Genomic DNA, 18,760 nt, shown 5'->3' on the forward strand with positions numbered 1-18,760 from the left:
TGCTTTTGAATATGCTATCTAGGTTGGTCATAACTTTCCTTCCAAGGAGTAAGCATCTTTTATTTATTTATTTTTTTTTCATTTTTTCATTTTTTTAATTTTTTTTAAATTTTATTTTATTTTTAAACTTTACATAATTGTATTAGTTTTGCCAAATATCAAAATGAATCCTCATCTTTTAATTTCATGGCTGCAGTCACCATCTGCAGTGATTTTGGAGCCCAGAAAAATAAAGTCTGACACTGTTTCCACTGTTTCCCCATCTATTTCCCATGAAGTGATGGGACCGGATGCCATGATCTTAGTTTTCTGAATGTTGAGCTTTAAGCCAACTTTTTCACTCTCCACTTTCACTTTCATCAAGAGGCTTTTTAGTTTTTCTTCACTTTCTGCCATAAGGGTGGTGTCATCTGCATATGTGAGGTTATTGACATTTCTCCCGACAATCTTGATTCCAGCTTGTGCTTCTTCCAGCCCAATGTTTCTCATGATGTACTCTGCATATAAGTTAAATAAGCAGGGTGACAATATACAGCCTTGACATACTCATTTCCTATTTGGAACCAGTCTGTTGTTCCATGTCCAGTTCTAACTGTTGCTTCCTGACCCTAAACCATTCCAAATAAACTGCCATTACTGACTACCAGGCATGCATTGAATCATTGGTCCACTTTATGAACTGATGGAAACATTAATGCAAAGAGTGCCTACTTTGCCCCATGTGTCTGAAACACAATTCAGGAAAATCTGTCTGCATTTCTCCTGGATACTTTAAACTGCCTAATGTACCACCTGTAGATCAGCAAATAGATTTTATTCAGCTTTCTCTCTGAACATAAACATGTTTTGGTAATGGATTGTATTTTTTCTCATTGGATATTGAATCCTTCCCTTGTAGACAGGTTACTGCTACTTCTGTGGCTGTGTGTGTGGTCAGTTGCCTGACTCTTTGCAACCCCATGGGGTGTAGCCCACCAGTCTCCTCTGTCCATGGAATTTTCCAGGCAATGGACATGAGTTTGAGCAAACTCACAGAGATAGTAAAGTACAGGGAAACCTGGAATGCTGCAATTCATGGGGTCCCAGAGAGTTAGACATGACATGATGACTGAACAACAACAGTAGGAACATATATATTGATAATTACCTTAAATGTAAATGGATTACATGCACCAACCAAAAGACATAGACTGGCTGAGTGGATACAAAGATAAGACATATATGTAAGCTGTCTACAGGAGACCCACATCAGAACTCAGGACACACACACACAGAAAGTGACAGGATGGAAAAAAGGTATTCCACGCAAATGGAAAATAAAAGAAATCTGGTGTAACAATATGCACATCACATGATAGACTTTAAGACAAAGACATAAGAGACAAAGAAGGACACTACATAATGATCAAGGGATAAATCCAAAAAGAAGATATAATAATTGCAAACATATATATGCACCCAATATAGGAGCACCTCAACATGTAAAGCAAATCCTAACAACCTTAAACGGAGAAATAGACAGTAACACAATAAGAGTGAGGGACTTTAACAACCCACTTTCATCAATGAACATATCATTCAGACAGAAAACTAATACAGAAACAAGAGCCTTATTGACTCAGAGAATGAACTTACGGTTGCCAGGCTTGGGAGAATGGGGGAAAGGGATAGTTAAGATGTTTGGGATGGACATGTACACACTGTTATATTTTAAATTGGATGACCAGCAAGATTCTACTGTATAGCACAGAGAAATCTGCTTAATGCTATTGAAAGCCTGAATGGGAGGAGAGTTAGGGGAAGAATTAATATATGTTTATGAATGGGTGAGTCCCTTTTCTGTCCACCTGAAATTATCACAAGATTGTTAATCATCAATTATATGCCAATATAATAAAATAAAAAGATTAAAAAAACATAGTATGTTCTTTGACATTCACCTTAATAATTTGTATATTTTTTTGATCGCCTTAGGCAAAGGCAACAGAAGCAGAGAAACAAATGGGACCCAACTGAACTAAAAAGAATTTACATAGCAAAGGAAACCATGGTCAAAACACAAAAGCAATGTGGAAGAAGATATCTGTAAAGGGGTTAATACCCAAAATATATAAAGAACTTATACAACTCAATAGAAAAACCCACCAATTCAGTTAAAATATGGGCATAGGACCTGAATAGTGCTCCCCTGGTGGCTCAGTTGTAAGGAATGCACCTGCAATGCAAGAGACATGGGTTCTATCTCTGCGTCAGGAAGATCCCTTGGAGAAGGAAATGGCACCCACTTCAGTATTCTTGCCTGGGAAATCCAATGGACAGAGGAGCCTGGCAGGCTACAGTCTATAAGAGTAACTTATAGAGTGACGCTATAAGAGTGGGACATGACTTGGCAACTAAACAACAGCAACAACAACAAGGACCTGAATAGACATTTTCCCAAAGGCATACAGAGAGACAAGAAGTACATGAAAAGGCACGAAACATTACTAATCATCAGGGAAATGCAAATCAAAACCGCAGTGAGGTATTATCTCACATCCGTCAGAATGGCTATTTTCAAAGAGACCAAAGAGGGTAAAACAATGACAATAAAAACACGGGCTGGTCAGGATGCAGAGAAAAGAAACTGTAGTAAACTCTTAGTGGAAATTGGTTTTGTACATGAAAAACAGTATGGAGTTTCGTAAAACAAAAAAATTAAAATACCATACAATCCAACAGTTCCACTCCTAGATATTTATCTGAAGAAAAGGAAAATACTACTTCAAAGAGATATAGGTACCCCAATGTTTATTGCAGCATTATTTAAAATAGCTAAGATATGGGCTTCTCTGGTGGCCCAGATGGTAAAGAAACTGCCTGCAGTGCGGAAGACCTGGGTTTGATCACTGGGTTGGGAAGATCCCCTGGAGAAGAAATGACAACCCACTCCAGTATTCTTGCCTGGAGAACTGCATGAACAGAGGAGCCTGGGAAGCTACAGTCCATGGGATTGCCAAGAGTCAGACATGACTGAGAGACTAAGACTGAGATATGGAGGCAACCTAAGTACCCACCATTAGATGGATGTATATAGACGTGAGATACATGTATGTTAGTTGTGTATTTTATATATATATATATATATATGACAATATTAGCCACAAAAAAATGGAATCTTGCTGTTTGCAAGAACATGGGTAGACCTGGAGAGCATATTGGTTCATGCATTTTGAAATGAATCAGAGAAAAACAAATAGCATATGCTTCTACTTGTATGTGGAATCTAAAAATAAAACAAACAAAGGTGAGAAAAACAGAGATATACTCACAGATTCAGACTAGTGGTTACTAGATCGGAGAAGGATATGGAAATCACCAAATGGGTGAAGGGGATTAAGAGGTACAAACCACCAGGGGTATAATAAAATAGATAAGCCACAGAGATGTAATAGTGCAGCACAGGGAGTATAGTCAGTATTGTCTAATAACTTTGTATGGTGTGTAATTTATAAAAATATTGAATTATTATGTTTTACATGTGAAACTAATGCAATGTTTGTAAGTAGGTATACAGAAAATCATAAATGTTATGCAACACTTAAAACACGATATAGGAGCAAATACAGCACTAGATATCAATGCCAAAATGACCCAGATAATGTAGTTAGGAGATAAGCACCTCAGAGCAGCTAATATAAAAAGATCAATGTTTTAAAAGAGAATATAATCACAATAGCTAGAAAGTTTCCTTTAGTCAGAATATGTTTTAGCAATTGTGAAACAAATTTTTGTGCTTCAGGGCTCGAGCATATAAGAAAGCAGTTCATAAATGCAAGCTGTATTTTGCCATAAAATGATCACTATAAGTTCATGTTTTAAAAGCAGAGATACAACAAGTGGATATAGAAATAAATATGTGATACTTGTATGTTCTACCTTTGTTCACTGAGAAGACTTAGAGATCATGAAAAACAGTAGAAATGGGCACAACTGGTGCTGAGATGTTTGTTTTCTAAGTACTCTTCTCTGATAAAGGGCAGCTGGAAATTCCTTTGTTTATTTAGAGAAATAGCTGAATCCACAGCAAGGGTAAAAAAGAAAATATAATAAGTGTCCTAGGATGTCTATTTTTTTGTGCTAGAGAAATTTGTAAGTTTTTAAAGTATCATACAGACTTTTGAAAAAAACATTGTGGCTAGTTAAAGTAAACTCTCACTAGCCAAAACTGAGACAATTTGAGAAAGTAAGCATTAAAATAAATGATAGTAATTAATTATTAAATAATTAAATAAATAATAATTAATTTATTAATAATTAATTAATTAATAATTCTACACTATTGAGTCAAGTAACAATTGCTGAGTCTGAACTGATATAGACAAATACAGAAATAAACAAGCAGGAGGGAATACCTCTTTCTACAATACATTTTTAGCTTAAAGACAGGCAATAATGGAATTAGAAAATTATCAGTGAACTTTAAAACTAGAGGGCAAAAGTTTGAAGAACAGAATATGCCTATAGTCTCAGTATTAACTCCCCCCCCAAATTATGCATTAGACACAAAGGGAAAGAGTAACTTTACAATTGAGAGACCTAAAGAAAATTAACTTTACCAAATAGTTTAACCTAACATATCCCACACAGAGAGAAATTGGGATGTACCCTTTGAAAATCACACTTGATGGTACAACACCACTTTAGTGGCAAGGATGACAAAATTTATAACACGAATCTAACTAACTATCAAACCCAGTTTGAGAAAAATTTTACAAAATAATTGGCCTGTAGTATTTTTTAAAAAAGTAAAAATAACAAATAAAACAAAGAAAATGTTCTAGATTAAAGTTTAAAAATACATTATGACTAATGCAAACATGCAACTCTAGATTTGCTCCTGAACAAAGCAAAGAACTGTAAATACTTTATTGAGATAATGAATGAAGTTTTATTGTGAATTTTTATGACTACAATATAGCCATTAAAAAATTTTGCCCCCAAGAAAGACACAATGGTTTATTTAAGGATAATGAAGCATACTATCCAATTTACATTCAAATGGTTTAGGAAAATAATTTTGAAAGGAGGAAAGGAGAGGAGAATTTGAAAAACAGAAGGACAAAGCAACTGGGCAAAATGCAAGCCACTGGCAAATATGAGTAAAGGTTATATGAGAAATCTTCTTGCTATTCATGCAAACAAATTTTTTTAATAGAATTTTAATTTTAGATATCAAACCATGTTTGAAATAGCATAAAAATATCACAGTAACATTCTAGTTCTAATATATACATATAATAATCATAGTAATTAGAACTTCCCAGATGGTGCTAACGGTAAAGAACCTGCTTGCCAATGCAGGAGACATAAGAGACTTGGATTTGATCCCTGGGTGGGGAAGATCCCCTGGAGGAGGGCATGGCTACCTACTCCAGTATTCTTGCCTGGAGAATTCCACGGACAGGGGAGCCTGGTGGGCTACAGTCCAGGGTGACGAAGAGTCGGACATGACTACAGTGACATAGCAGGCACATAGTAATTAACAATTAACACTCATATTGTGCATACTGCGTGTCAGCCCCATTCTAGGTGTGTTTATTAGAGTATCTAAATTCCATACTGGCACAAGCCCAGTGATGTTAGTGAAACTGGTATTCATGTTTTACACCTCAGGAACGTGAGGCACATGTCCAAAGCCACAGCAGTAGGTAACCATCGGGATTAGTTCTTGAAACCAAGATGGCTGCCTATAGAGCACATGTTCTTAAACACAGTGCTTTACTTCCTGGATAGCAGAAATTCATGCACTTTTATTAGATCACTAAACCATGGTTATTGTTTGTAAAATTAAAGTGATAGCATGCAAAAATGAAAATTACCTTTCAAACTAACGGGGAATTAATGTACCTATAGGTAAATGAAATGCTCTGTGGGACAGTACAAGTGATAGCTTGGATGTGTGAGGAAGGTAAGTACAGACATTCTGTACTTATTTATAGTTTGGTTAAATATAGTCTTAGTTCATGATAAAGTGACATTTTGCTTACGTATAAAGTAAATTATCTCATGGTGTTTTCAAATTTAAGACAATAAATAACATTTCTCAGATAGATTTCCTGGAACATACTCAGAGGTACATGGTGTGAACCCAGTAGGAGTTACGCCACAGTTCCCAGACAGATCGTTCATAGAATTAAGCCTCTGGAAACACTCTGCAGGAGCATAAGATGTGCCTGAAAAAAACAGTGTGTGGTTAGTCATACTGCTGCTGCATTTAAAATAATTAATGAGTACATTTATTCTGAGATTGCCTAAAATATTGTACAACATAAGAGCATAATACAAAATTGAAAATAAAATAGTTTTAATTAAAGTTACACACAAAAACAACACTTCAGTGAAATATTTAAATATTGAAAGCATCTTGTCTACTACCCAAACAGATACCTTAGGATTAACTACAGTATGCAGTTTATCTTCTAACTTTTAGTAAGTCTGAAACATATATGTATATAAGAAACATTTTAAACAAATAATTGACTTATTGGTCAATAGTGTTTCTGTGTAAATGTGTTTTCAAGACAAATCATTAAAATGACATCTTTTGTTTTCATCCTACTTTCCCCAGACCAAAAAATCTTGTAATCACAACTGATTTATTTTCATATTTACTATCCAGTCCACACACATCATGTGCTTAATTCTCATAGGATTCTATCTACTTAAAAAGCAGTTTATCATTACTCTAATGGGAAGATTAAGCCAAAAACCTTTGATTTAACCACAAAGAAATATGAGAACATAAAAGGAGCCTCAGCATCAGGATCTCAGTTGTAAGTCCTAGAGGCAGTAGTAAACTGCGAAAAAGCAATGATTTTCATCCCAGAGGTCATTTGCAAACCTAGTTCTGTGTGAGAGGATCAAAATTATAAGCTTACCCAGGGGAAACAGAACATAAAGAAGGCCAAATTTGGAGGATCATTTACTACAGTGATAAAATTAGAGACTTGGGGGCCTCAACATATAGTACAGTCCCCTCTTAAGACATTTTCCTGCTTCTAAACATGTGAATCTGGTCCCATCATTTCATGGGAAATAGATGGGGAAACAGTGGAAACAGTGTCAGACTATTTTTTTGGACTCCAAAATCACTGCAGATGGTGACTGCAGCCATGAAATTAAAAGATGCTTACTCCTTGGAAGGAAAGTTATGACCAACCTAGATAGCGTATTAAAAAGCAGAGACATTACTTTGCCAACAAAGGTCCGTCTAGTTAAGGCTATGGTTTTTCCAGAGTCATGTATAGATGTGAGAGTTGGACTGTGAAGAAAGCTGAGCGCCGAAGAATTGATGCTTTTGAACTGTGGTGTTGGAGAAGACTCTTGAGAGTCCCTTGGAGGTCCAACCAGTCCATCCTAAAGGAGATCAATCCTGGGTGTTCATTGGAAGGACTGATGCTGAAGCTGAAAATCCAATACTTTGGCTACCTCATGCGAAGAATTGACTCATTGGAAAAGACCCTAATGCTGGCAGGGATTGAGGGCAGGAGGAAAAGGGGACGACAGAGGATGAGATGGCTGGATGGCATCACTGACTCGATGGACCTGAGCTTGGGTAAACTCCGGGAGTTGGTGATGGATAGGGAGGCCTGGCGTGCTGCAGTTCATGGGGTCGCAAAGAGTCGGACACGATTGAATGACTGAATTGAAGTGAAACATGTAAAGAGAAGGAAATTAAAATATAAATAAATGACTTCCAGAAAGCAGAGCATTATTTGTCTGCAGTTTCTGCACTGTGGTTACATACATACAATCTCTCAATTGAAAGTCCTGGAGAGTTATGCCCTAGAAATGAGTGAACTAGATATAGAGTGAACTTAACAAAAACTCTAATGGAACCTTAACAATTTTGGTTTCTAATTCAATTAAAGTGATTGTTCTCTTACTTCATATACTTAGCAGAAGAAAAAGATGGATGTATTCATATAAGATATAGTGTTTATATGAGAAGCATTTAAACTGAAAACACAGTTTCTGTAAGTAAAAAATGTAGAAGAAGACAGAGAAAAAAACTTTTAACTAACAATATGTCTTTATATAAAGCATTCAAGAAAAAATATAAAACAAAGACATCTACATATGTTAAAATAATTACGAGAACCAAGGTACGTGTACACTAAAATTAACTATAGAGATATAAATCTTTAAGAAGGCAGGGCATCAAAAATAAATACATTGAGATAATTATGGAGAGACAAACAAATATAAATTGAAATTTAGAAATCTGTATAATAGTACAGTGTTTACACCACAGTCACAAGACACTTAGGAACACTAAGCAGAACTACAGGCTCACAAACACACATTCAAATATATAATATGGAGACTGATAAAACCCAAAGACCAAAAAAATCTTCATGGCTTAAAGAGAAAAGAGATACAATATGATAGATTTTTTCTTCAGAAATATGCAAGTCATGTAACTATGGAGTAATCTCTTTAAAATGCTGATGGAAATAGAGGTTCCATTTCAAGATGGTGAAGTACACACAGAAAAATCTTGAACTCGCAACTTTTCACAAACACATCAAATCTACAGCTACACATGGAACAATTTCTAGTGAAGAAAAGCTAAAAACTGGTGGAATGACCACTTTACACTGAGCAAACAAGAGAAAGGCCACACTGAAGCAGGTAGGAAAGGCTGAGACACAGTCTTGCCATAAACTCACCCCAGCACACCAATCCCACAATTGGGAGGGAACTCAAAACCAAGAGTTCCTCCCTGAGGCGGTGAAGTATTTGACTCACATCAGGCGCCACAGCTTTTAAATCCTGTACCTGAAAGATGAGCCCCCGAAACCTCCAACACTGATAACAAACAGAGGCTCATGTCTATGAGACCTACAAGGCTGTAGAGAATTGTGAAATGCTTCTGATGGCCAGTGCGGTGTATGCTCAAGCCTCCCACAAGACTGTAACTAAGGGAGAAAGAGTTCTTAACCGGCTACTATATCCAGGGCAGGACAAGAGGGAACAGTTAGAGGAGCCCAGTCCTTCTGTAAAAGAGGCCTGTGAGCTTACCTCAGGAGCTGTGTCCTGAGGGTCAGGCTTCTGATTAAACAGGGACCTGCTGAGATCCTTCACTGAGACTTTGGAGGGTGAGCGCTATCTTTCGGTTCTCAACCTGCCACACCTCAGAGTGCCAGAATTTCCTGGAAGGGAGCCTTCACATACATCTTAGGCTCTGGCTTTTTACATATGGTGCTCTCATTTGTGTGGCTTCTTCCCAGGGACATTCCTTGGTCATCTGATTCTAGTGACCAGAGGCACTTGCATTCCTGGGTCCCCTGGAATGGTAATGAGAAATGGAATATTTCCTGCTGTATAAGTAACTAGAGATATCACAGTCTTTGGGGATTGCAGCCCTCCAATGTGAGCAGGTGAACCTTGAGGGAACTCAGGAAGGAGAATACCTGAGATCTAGCGGTCATCAGACTACAGCTGTACCCTATAGTAAGCCCCAGGGAAGCTCACGATGTCAAAGACACAGAATACTGGCTCCAGATAGCTGAGGTGAATATCAAAGGAATGATTTCAGTGAGCCCAGACTCTTGCATCTTCCCATACATAGAAAAGTGCTAAATTCATTAACTTGGGTTATCTGGTTTTCTTTAATTAACAATAATCTTTTGATATTTGGTTTTCCTGTTATTTGTTGCAAAAGTTCCATGTAACCTGGCTCCTTCCCTCGCCTCTTTGGGGTAGTTTTCTCAGGGTTACTTGAGATGCTGTCTCTTGAGCTTGAAGCCCTAAAAATTCCAACCGAATAAAACAAAACTCTCAATTTTTAGGTTGTGGATGTTTTTAAAGTCGACAGTAATAATGGGAGAGAGTTTCTAGCCAGTTAATGGCCCTAGAACACGGCACAGATAACTGGCTGAAATGCACACTCAGTCTTGCTGTGAAAGAGACCTTCGTTTGTCTGGAAGCTCTGGCTTGAAGGGATGGCATCAGATTTGGGTGAGATTCTGTTTCTCTGATGGAATCCTGGTGGATACAGTTCTTAAGACAGAGGGCTTTGTGATGTTTTACCTTGGAGATATTCTCATCTTTCTTCAGCGGCATGGTAGCCAAAAGCCTTACAGCTAATGAAGAGGTCTGGCCTATTTTGAGCTTTGTTATAAGCAACAAAGCGTAGTCAGACAATTATTCAAACTTTTACTTACCTAGAAAATCTCTATTCTGGGGGTGTTTTTCTAAGAGGAGTGTGAAAAAGCTGGCATGAAACTCAACATTCAAAACACAAAAACCATAGCATCGGGTCCCATCACTTCATGGCAAATAGAAGGGGAAAAAGTGGAAGCAGTGACAGATTTAATTTTCTTGGGCTCCAAAATCACTGCAGACAGTGACTGCAGCTGTGAAGTTAAAAGACACTTGCTCCTTGGAAGGAAAGCTATGACAAACCTAGATAGAGTATCAAAAAGCAGAGACATCACTTTGCCAGCAAAGGTCTGTATAGTAAAAGCTATGATTTTTCCAGTAGTCAAGTACACATGTGAGAGCTGGACCATAAAGAAGGCTGAGTGCTGAAGAATTGATGTTTTCAAATTATAGTGCCAGAGAAGACTCTCGAGTGTCCTTTGAACTGCAAAGAGATCAAATCAGTCAATCCTAAAGGAAATCAACTCTGAATATTCTTACAGAGACTGGTGCTGGCCACCTGATGTGAAGAGCTGATTCATTGGAAAACACCCTGATGCTGGGAAAGATTGAAGGCAAAAGGAAAAGAGGGCAGTAGAGGATGAGATGGTTAGACAGCATCACCGACTCAGTGGACATGAATCTGAGCAAACCTCTGGAGATAGTTAAGGACAGGGACGCTGCAGTCCATGGGGCTGCAAAGATATGAAAGCAATATAGCGACTGAAAAACAACAAGAAAAAGAGCTCAGCTCAGTGGGAAAAAGAGCCTCACACCTAGGGAAATACTGAAATAATAGCAATATGACAGCAACACTGCAGCAGTTGAGGCAAACAAGAGCCTTCTGGGAATTTAAAAGGAAACTTTGGAGAACTAGATGATCATAAGGAATGTTGAAAAGCTCAAATACGCAACTGGATCTGAAAAGATGTACACATTCCAAGAACAATTCTAGGAAAGAGAAGTCCCCAGTCACTCCTCTGGATTATATTTAAGTTCTGAACTAGCAAGAAGTGAAAGCTATGCCTGTCTTGCAAACCACCTTGAAGCTTGAAACTGTCCCTTGGCATTGTGGATAGAAAATAAACAGTCAAAGCATTGAAGAGTATCTGACAGGTTTCAGCTTGGCACTAAATTGTGCTAATTAGGAGTTATCCCTGGGAAGCCTGACTTAAAAATAAAAAGAATTTGGGGAGATTAAAAGTTAAAAGAAAATTTAAAAAAATTAAAAGAAAAAGAAAAAACTAGCAAAGAGCTCAGTGGCTGCATGTAGTACAGAATACAGAACCTGAAATTTTAGTCCAGGAAAGTCACTAAACAAATAGTCAGTAAGACAATAAGAACAACAAAAACCCTTGGAGAAATCTGAATCAAAATTGTTAAAATATATTGTCTAAAATTTCTAAAAATTAAAAAGCTTTAAAAAATAATTTTACATGACATGCAAAAAAATGAAAGTATGCTACATACCTAGAAAAAAAAAAAAAAGCCAATGGGAAATATCCTCACAGATCTCAAATTTTGAATCCAGTACACAAAGACTTAAAATAGCTATTACAGATATGTTAAAATTACCAGAGGAAACCATTTCTTAAAAACTAAATGGGAAATGCTAATATAGACTTTTAAATAAAAAAAAGGGAACCAAATAGAAATTCTGAACTGAAAACTATTTTAACTAAAATGAAAGACTTCACTACAGAAATTTTAAAATCAATAGATTTAATCTCGCAGGCTTTATTGACCTAAAGATAGACCAGTGGAGTTTATCCAGTATGAGGAAAGAAAGAAAATCAAATAATGAAAAGTAAAGAGAGCTTAATGGATCAGTGGGGCAACATCAAGCATATGAAATATTGGCACATAGGGATTCCAAAAATGAGGAAAAAATAGAAAAGGGTGGTGAAATATTTTAAGAAATGACTGAAAACTTTTCATATTTAATGATGTATCTATATCTATCTACATATTTACAAAAAGGTTTAAAAAAATACACATAGAATAATCGTAAAGAAATCCACAGATCAAGGTCAAACTGATTACACTCTTTATTAGGGACGAGGGAAGCCAGGTGACAGAATTTTGAAAGGAAAAGGCTAAAGATTCTATATTCAGCTAAACTCTCCTAAAAAAATTAGGAGAAATTGTAGCATTCCAAGACAAACACAATGAGAAACACCTTTAGCAAACCTTTCCAGTAAGATCTACTAAAGTGCATCCTTAAGGCTGAAATCAAAGGACAGGAGGAGGTAACTAGGATCCACATGAAGTAACACTTCATGCTAATATAGTCAACTATCAAATAAAGTAAAAGAAAATATAATAGGTAGTGCAAATATATTTATTGTTTGGACTTTCTTCTGTAGATTTTAAAAGACCATTGCATAAAAACAATTATTATAAAACTTTGTCATTTAGACTTAGGTGAAGATACTTGCCAGAAACAGAACATAAGCTAAGTTTTGGTTTACTGTTGAAATGAAATCAATATTAATTGAATGTCTTAAGATAGTAATTGTAACACCCAAGCAAACCATTCAGAAATAACTAAATACATACAGTAAAATAAATCACAGAGAGATTGAACTATTACACTAGAAAATCTCTATTCAACACAGATGTTATTGAGGAACAGAAGGTAAAATAAAATATTGAAAACACATAGTAAAATAGCAATTGGAACTGCTACCTTATATGAGTAAGCACTGCAATCAAAAAGAAGCGATTGGCAGAATAAATCACAAAACATGATGCAACTATATGAAGGTTGGAACAGTCAGGCAGATTGGGCAAGACAGAGATCGCCTAAGTACAACCAGGCAATTCTATGAGCCAAGGCTGTTTTATTCTGGATTCACCTTGTTATCTTGGGTGTGGCCCTTGTACTGATTCAGAACCTTGCAGTATTTATCTTCTCTTCACTGAAAGCTTGCTAGGGATAAATACATACTCTTTAGTCCTCAGAATAGCTTCCTAGCCTACCAACAAAGGCACTTCTAAATGTAGCAAAATCTTCTAGAGGAAGACTAAGAACTTTTAAGGGAAAATTCCTCTACCATTTGGTCTTTGATCATCTTGTGGCTGTACAAAAATTCATAATGCCTTTCTAATTTTTTAAATTGAATTCGCCAAGTTTCTGAGCAGCTGCCGAGTTCCAAGGATGAGGATACCTCAAAGAAAAATAGTCTATGATTTTGACAGCTCCCTCTCCTTAAATTCCAACTGCTAAAACTTTTCTATTTGATCTCTTTTTTTTTTTTTTCCTTGAAGATCTCTGCTAAGCCAAGACTGATCTTCAACATTCAGAAGCTGCATGTGGCCGTAGGAACATAAATAGCTGTCAGTTATTCCCTAAGATAGGCAAAGTTTCTCTGCTATAGAGATTTTTAAATCTGTTGTCATTGGTTTCACTATATTCTACAGCCTTTAAAAATATATCATTAATGCAACATGCCTTGATTTTTCTAGTCATTTTCTTGTAATTGCTTCTGTCACTACTTGATATACTCTTTCTCTCAATTTAGTACTGAACCCAGGATTTATATTTAATGTAACTTATAAGTATGTAAATATAAATAACCAGCCTTACTATTTGTTTTCACATCCTATGTTATTTAGTTTACTCTGTTCTTGCCTTCTTTTGGGTTAATCAAATATGTTAAATGCTTTTGTTGTTCTCCTCTTTATTAGTTTTTAGTTTTTAATTACTATATTATTTTTCTTGTATTTATCTTAGATTACAAAACAAATATTTGAGTTATATCAATACTTATTTATTCTGGATGCTGCATTTTATTGAAATGACTGAGTTTTATTTCATTTATTTTTCCTGGGGATGTTATCTTTTTCTATTTTTATTCTCCTAGAGTTTAACATTATTTTTGACATTTTATTTATTTTATTTTAAAAATTAATTTAAGTATTTTTGACATTTTAATTGCTTCATTTCATAATATCCTTTGTCCTTTCTAATATATACATGTAAAGATAGGTATATTAGTCAGTTTCCAGAAAAATACATATACAGGCAGTCAAATTAAAATAAATACCTTCACCAAATATGTCAAAACATTGTTTTATCCCATCCACACATATTCCACTGATACAGAGCCATTGATTCTGTCCACATGGATGCCCATCCTGAACATACATATCTTCTTGACATGCTGCTGATGAACCATTGCAATATTCATGGAGATCACATTCATCAGTGGAACCCCTACATATGTGTCCTTTTGGTATAAACTGGTGGGATGAGTTAAACAATATTGAGTAAAGCAGAATGTGAGCATTTAAATATTATAAAAAATGATAGCTTTACTAATATAGGTAATAAAATGTTTAAAGACTCTTACAGCACAAGATTCACAACACAGTCCAGTATCACAAGCTGACCCAGGCTGGAATCTACACGTGTCAGCGACACAGCACGTATCTGGCAGGGCGTCACAAGCCTGAAAGGCAAATCAAATGCTCTGAAATATCTTCCAACTTTACATTAAACAGATATTTAACAAGGACAGCATATTACATAATATATAGACAGATGCTTAACTTAAATGTTGGCAAATGGAAAAATATAAAGCCACTTATTCATTAATTTATTTAACATTTATTCATTACCTAATGTGCTAAACCAAGTGTTCTGTATATCACTAAGCTTGACTATTTTGGTAGTAGGATTTTCTGAGGTCCTGGAGTCCACCAAAGCCAAGACATCAATACCCACAAGTTTATTTCAGGAGGAGGGAGAGAAAATTGGAAGATGGGATTGACACATACACTACTATTTATAAAATAGATAACTAATAAGGACCTACTGAATAGCACAGGGAACTCTATTCAATACTCTCTAATGGCCTATGTGGGAACAAAATCTAAAGAAGAGTGGATATATAGTCAAGGCTATGGTTTTTCCAGTAGTCATGTATGGATGTGAGAGTTGGACTGTAAAGAAAGCTGAGAGCCGAAGACGGAGAAGGCAATGGCACCCTACTCCAGTACTCTTGCCTGGAAAATCCCATGGACGGAGGAGCCTGGTAGGCTGCAGTCCATGGGGTCGCTAAGAGTCGGACACGACTGAGCGACTTCACTTTCACTTTTCACTTTCATGCATTGGAGAAGGAAATGGCAACCCACTCCAGTGTTCTTGCCTGGAGAATGAATCCCAGGGACGGGGGAACCTGGCAGGCTGCCGTCTATGGGGTCGCACAGAGTCGGACACGACTGAAGTGACTTAGCAGAGAGCCGAAGAAGTGATGCCTTTGAACTGTGGTGTTGGATAAGACTCTTGAGAGTCCCTTGGACTGTAAGGAGATCCAACCAGTCTATCCTAAATGAGATCAGTCCTGGGTGTTCATTGGAAGGTCTGATGTTGAAGCTTAAACTCTAATACTTTGGCCACCTGATACGAAGAGCTGACTCATTGGAAAAGACCCTGATGCTGGGAAAGATTGAGGGCAGGAGGAGAATGGGACGATAGAGGATGAGATGGCTGGATGGCATCACTGACTCAATGGACATGGGTTTGGGTGGGCTCTGGGAGTTGGTGTTGGACAGGGAGGCCTGGTGTGCTGCAGCTCATGGGGTCTCAAAGAGTTGGACACGACTGAGCGACTGAACTGAAAACTGTGCTGATTTACTGTACAGCAGAAATGAACACAACACTATAAATCAGCTATACACTATCAACTTTTTTTAATTAAAAAAGTAAAATAAAATTAAAAAGCTAAGAAATTGAGATTTTTGGCTCTTATAACAAAGTTATTTCACAAGATGTAAAATAAACATAAGTTATGATTTTAAAAGTTGATTAGTTCTTAGTCAATTTTTATGAATCTACTGTATTTTGATGTCTTTACCTTTTAAAGGATATTCAAAGTTTGCTTATAATTATCTAAAGATGAAGAGATACAAAATGATATTTCTGAACTTAGTTGAAATCATCACCTTTAATCGTTCATCCATATGTATTACGGTCTTGTTTTATGTTATAATTCATCTGTAACCTGTAACTGGTGGTTCTGTGTTTTAAAATTCCATTTTTAGAGTTAATAAAAAGCAACTGATAGGAAATAAGGATGGAGAGAGAGAAGACAGACACACAGGCGCGCGCGCGCACACACACACACACACACACACACACACACACACACAAACATGCACATTTTTAAATACCTGGGGATTTGAAATAGAGTTAATTGGGCAAACATTTTCAATAAGTTACAAAAAATAAATCATGGATTTTAGTAGTCTTATATGGGTTATGGCATGCTACTTCCTAGGGCACACAAAGTTTGCAGTATTTTCCAGAACTATTTTGCCTAATTAATGTCATTCCTATCTCTATGAGATTCCAGAGGGTAAAATTTTCTCAGGCAAGAATACTGGAGTGGGTTGCCATTTCCTTCTTCAGGGGATCTTCCTGATCCAGGGATCCAACCTGCATCTGTTGCATTGGCAGGTGGGTTCTTTACCACTGTGCCACCTGGGAAGCCCCAGGAAAACTGGACAGATGCATGTAAACCAATGAAGTCAGACCACTCCTCCACACCATACACAAAAAGAAACTTAAAATGGCTTACATAAAAGACACATCATAAATCTCCTAGAAGAGAACATAGGCAAAAAATTCTCTGGCATAAATCATAGCCATGTTAGGTCAGTCTCCCAAGGCAATAGAGATAAAAGCAAAAATAAATAAATGGGACCTAATCAAACTTCCAAGTTTTTGCACCACAAAGGAAACAAACTAAGTCAAAAGACAACTAGCAGACTGCGAGGAAACATTTACAAATGATGCAACTGACAAGAGCTTAATTTCAAACTGCTTGTACAACTCAACAACAGAAAACCAATAAACCCAGTTGAAAAATGGGCAGGAGACATAAATAGACATTTCCCCAAAGAAGACATACAGATGGCCAATAGACACATGAAAAGATACTCAACATCATTAGTTATTAGAGAAATGCAAATCAACACTATAGTGTGATATTACCTGACACGTTCAGAAAGGCCGTCATTAAAAAAACCAAAACTCTATAAAGAACATGCTGAAGAGGGTTTGGAGAAAAAGGAACCCTTCCACATTGTTGGTGGGATTGTAAGTTAGTGCAGCCACTACAGAAAACATCATAAAGATTCCTGAAAAACTGAAAATATAGTTGCTCTATGATCCAGCATTCCCACTTCTGAGCACATATCTGGAAAAACTATCATTTAAAATTAAAACTATCACTAAACTATCGTTTAAATATATCATGAATTCCTATATTCACAGCAGTGCTATTCACAGTAGCCAAGACATGGAAACCACCTAAATGTCCATCAACAGATGCACGGATAAAGACCATGTGGTACGTATACACATGAAATACTACTCAGTCATAAAAAGTAATGAAATAATGCCATTTACAGCAACATGTTTCGACCTAGAGATTATCATACCAAATTAAGTAAGTCAGAAAGGGAAAGACAAATGCCATGTGATATCACTTATATGTGGAATCTAAAATATTACACAAATGAACTGATCTATGAAACTGAAAGAGACACACAGAACAGAGGACAGGGGTGTGGTTGCCAAGGGTTCTGGGTGGAGGAGGAATGAGTTTGGAGTTTGCGTTAGCAGATACAAAGTATTACCTTATAGAATGGATAAATAATGAGGTCCATGGGTCTCCTGCATTACAGGCAGACTTTACTATCTGAGCCACCAGGGAAGCCCCATTGTATAGCATAGGTAACTAGATTCAGTACCCTATAATAAACTATAATGGAAAAGAATATAATAAAGAATGCATTTACATACACGCATATATAAGATGAATAACTGTGCTGTACAACAGTAGTTAACACAACACTGTAAATCAGATATACTTCAACAGTTGTTTTCATAAAGAGTTTTATGTTTAGAAACTGTAATTTGCAGCTCCACAAGCCAATCATGTTATTGTTTTAGTTGCTAAGTCATGTCTGACTCTGCGACCCCTGGCCTCCAGGCTCCTCTGCCCACAGGATTTCCCAGGCAAGAATACTGGCATGGGTTGCCATTTCCTTCTCCACGGGATCTTCCCAATCCACTGATCTCACCCGGGACTCCTGCCATGTCTCTCCTGCATTGCAGATGGATTCTCTACAACTGAACCACCAGGGAAGCCCAAATAATATATATATACATATACATATATATGTATAAATATAACTTTGCTGTACAACAGAAGTTAACACAACATTGTAAATCAGCTATACTGCAATAAAAATAAAACTTTTTACAAAAAAAAAATACTAAGGAAGTGTATACATAAGAGGGGAAGCATAAACCTTGGTCAATTCAGCTGAAGGATTAAGACCCTGAAAATCATCAGTATGAATAATCTACAAACTGCTGAATTCACATATAAAAATATATGTGTAGTCATTAATTTAATATAATCCCAATATGCATTCTTAAGGCCTTTGCTAAAAAGCAAGTTTGATAAATTAGGTGAAATAGCAGTATTATACTATAAAATTAATACTTTTTGGTGTAATCCTGGTATATAGTTTTCCAAATTTGTACCAACCTTCT

General features: G+C 36.5%; 1 protein-coding gene across 1 annotated transcript in view; it reads right to left on the reverse strand.

The window, feature by feature from the left end:
• The window catches only part of ADAM2 (ADAM metallopeptidase domain 2), a 102,424-nt gene that overhangs the window by 24,398 nt on the left and 59,266 nt on the right, over positions 1–18,760 (reverse strand). The window contains exons 13-15 of the mRNA XM_010846350.1: positions 14,544–14,647; positions 14,238–14,433; positions 6,110–6,215 (exon numbers count right to left, since the gene is read on the reverse strand). Of these exons, the coding sequence (XP_010844652.1) occupies positions 6,110–6,215; positions 14,238–14,433; positions 14,544–14,647 (406 nt within the window). The remainder of the gene's footprint in view (positions 1–6,109; positions 6,216–14,237; positions 14,434–14,543; positions 14,648–18,760) is intronic.

This window comes from Bison bison, unplaced genomic scaffold (genome assembly GCF_000754665.1).
Source record: "Bison bison bison isolate TAMUID 2011002044 unplaced genomic scaffold, Bison_UMD1.0 scf7180017864236, whole genome shotgun sequence".
In the NCBI taxonomy this organism is placed as follows: domain Eukaryota; kingdom Metazoa; phylum Chordata; class Mammalia; order Artiodactyla; family Bovidae; genus Bison; species Bison bison.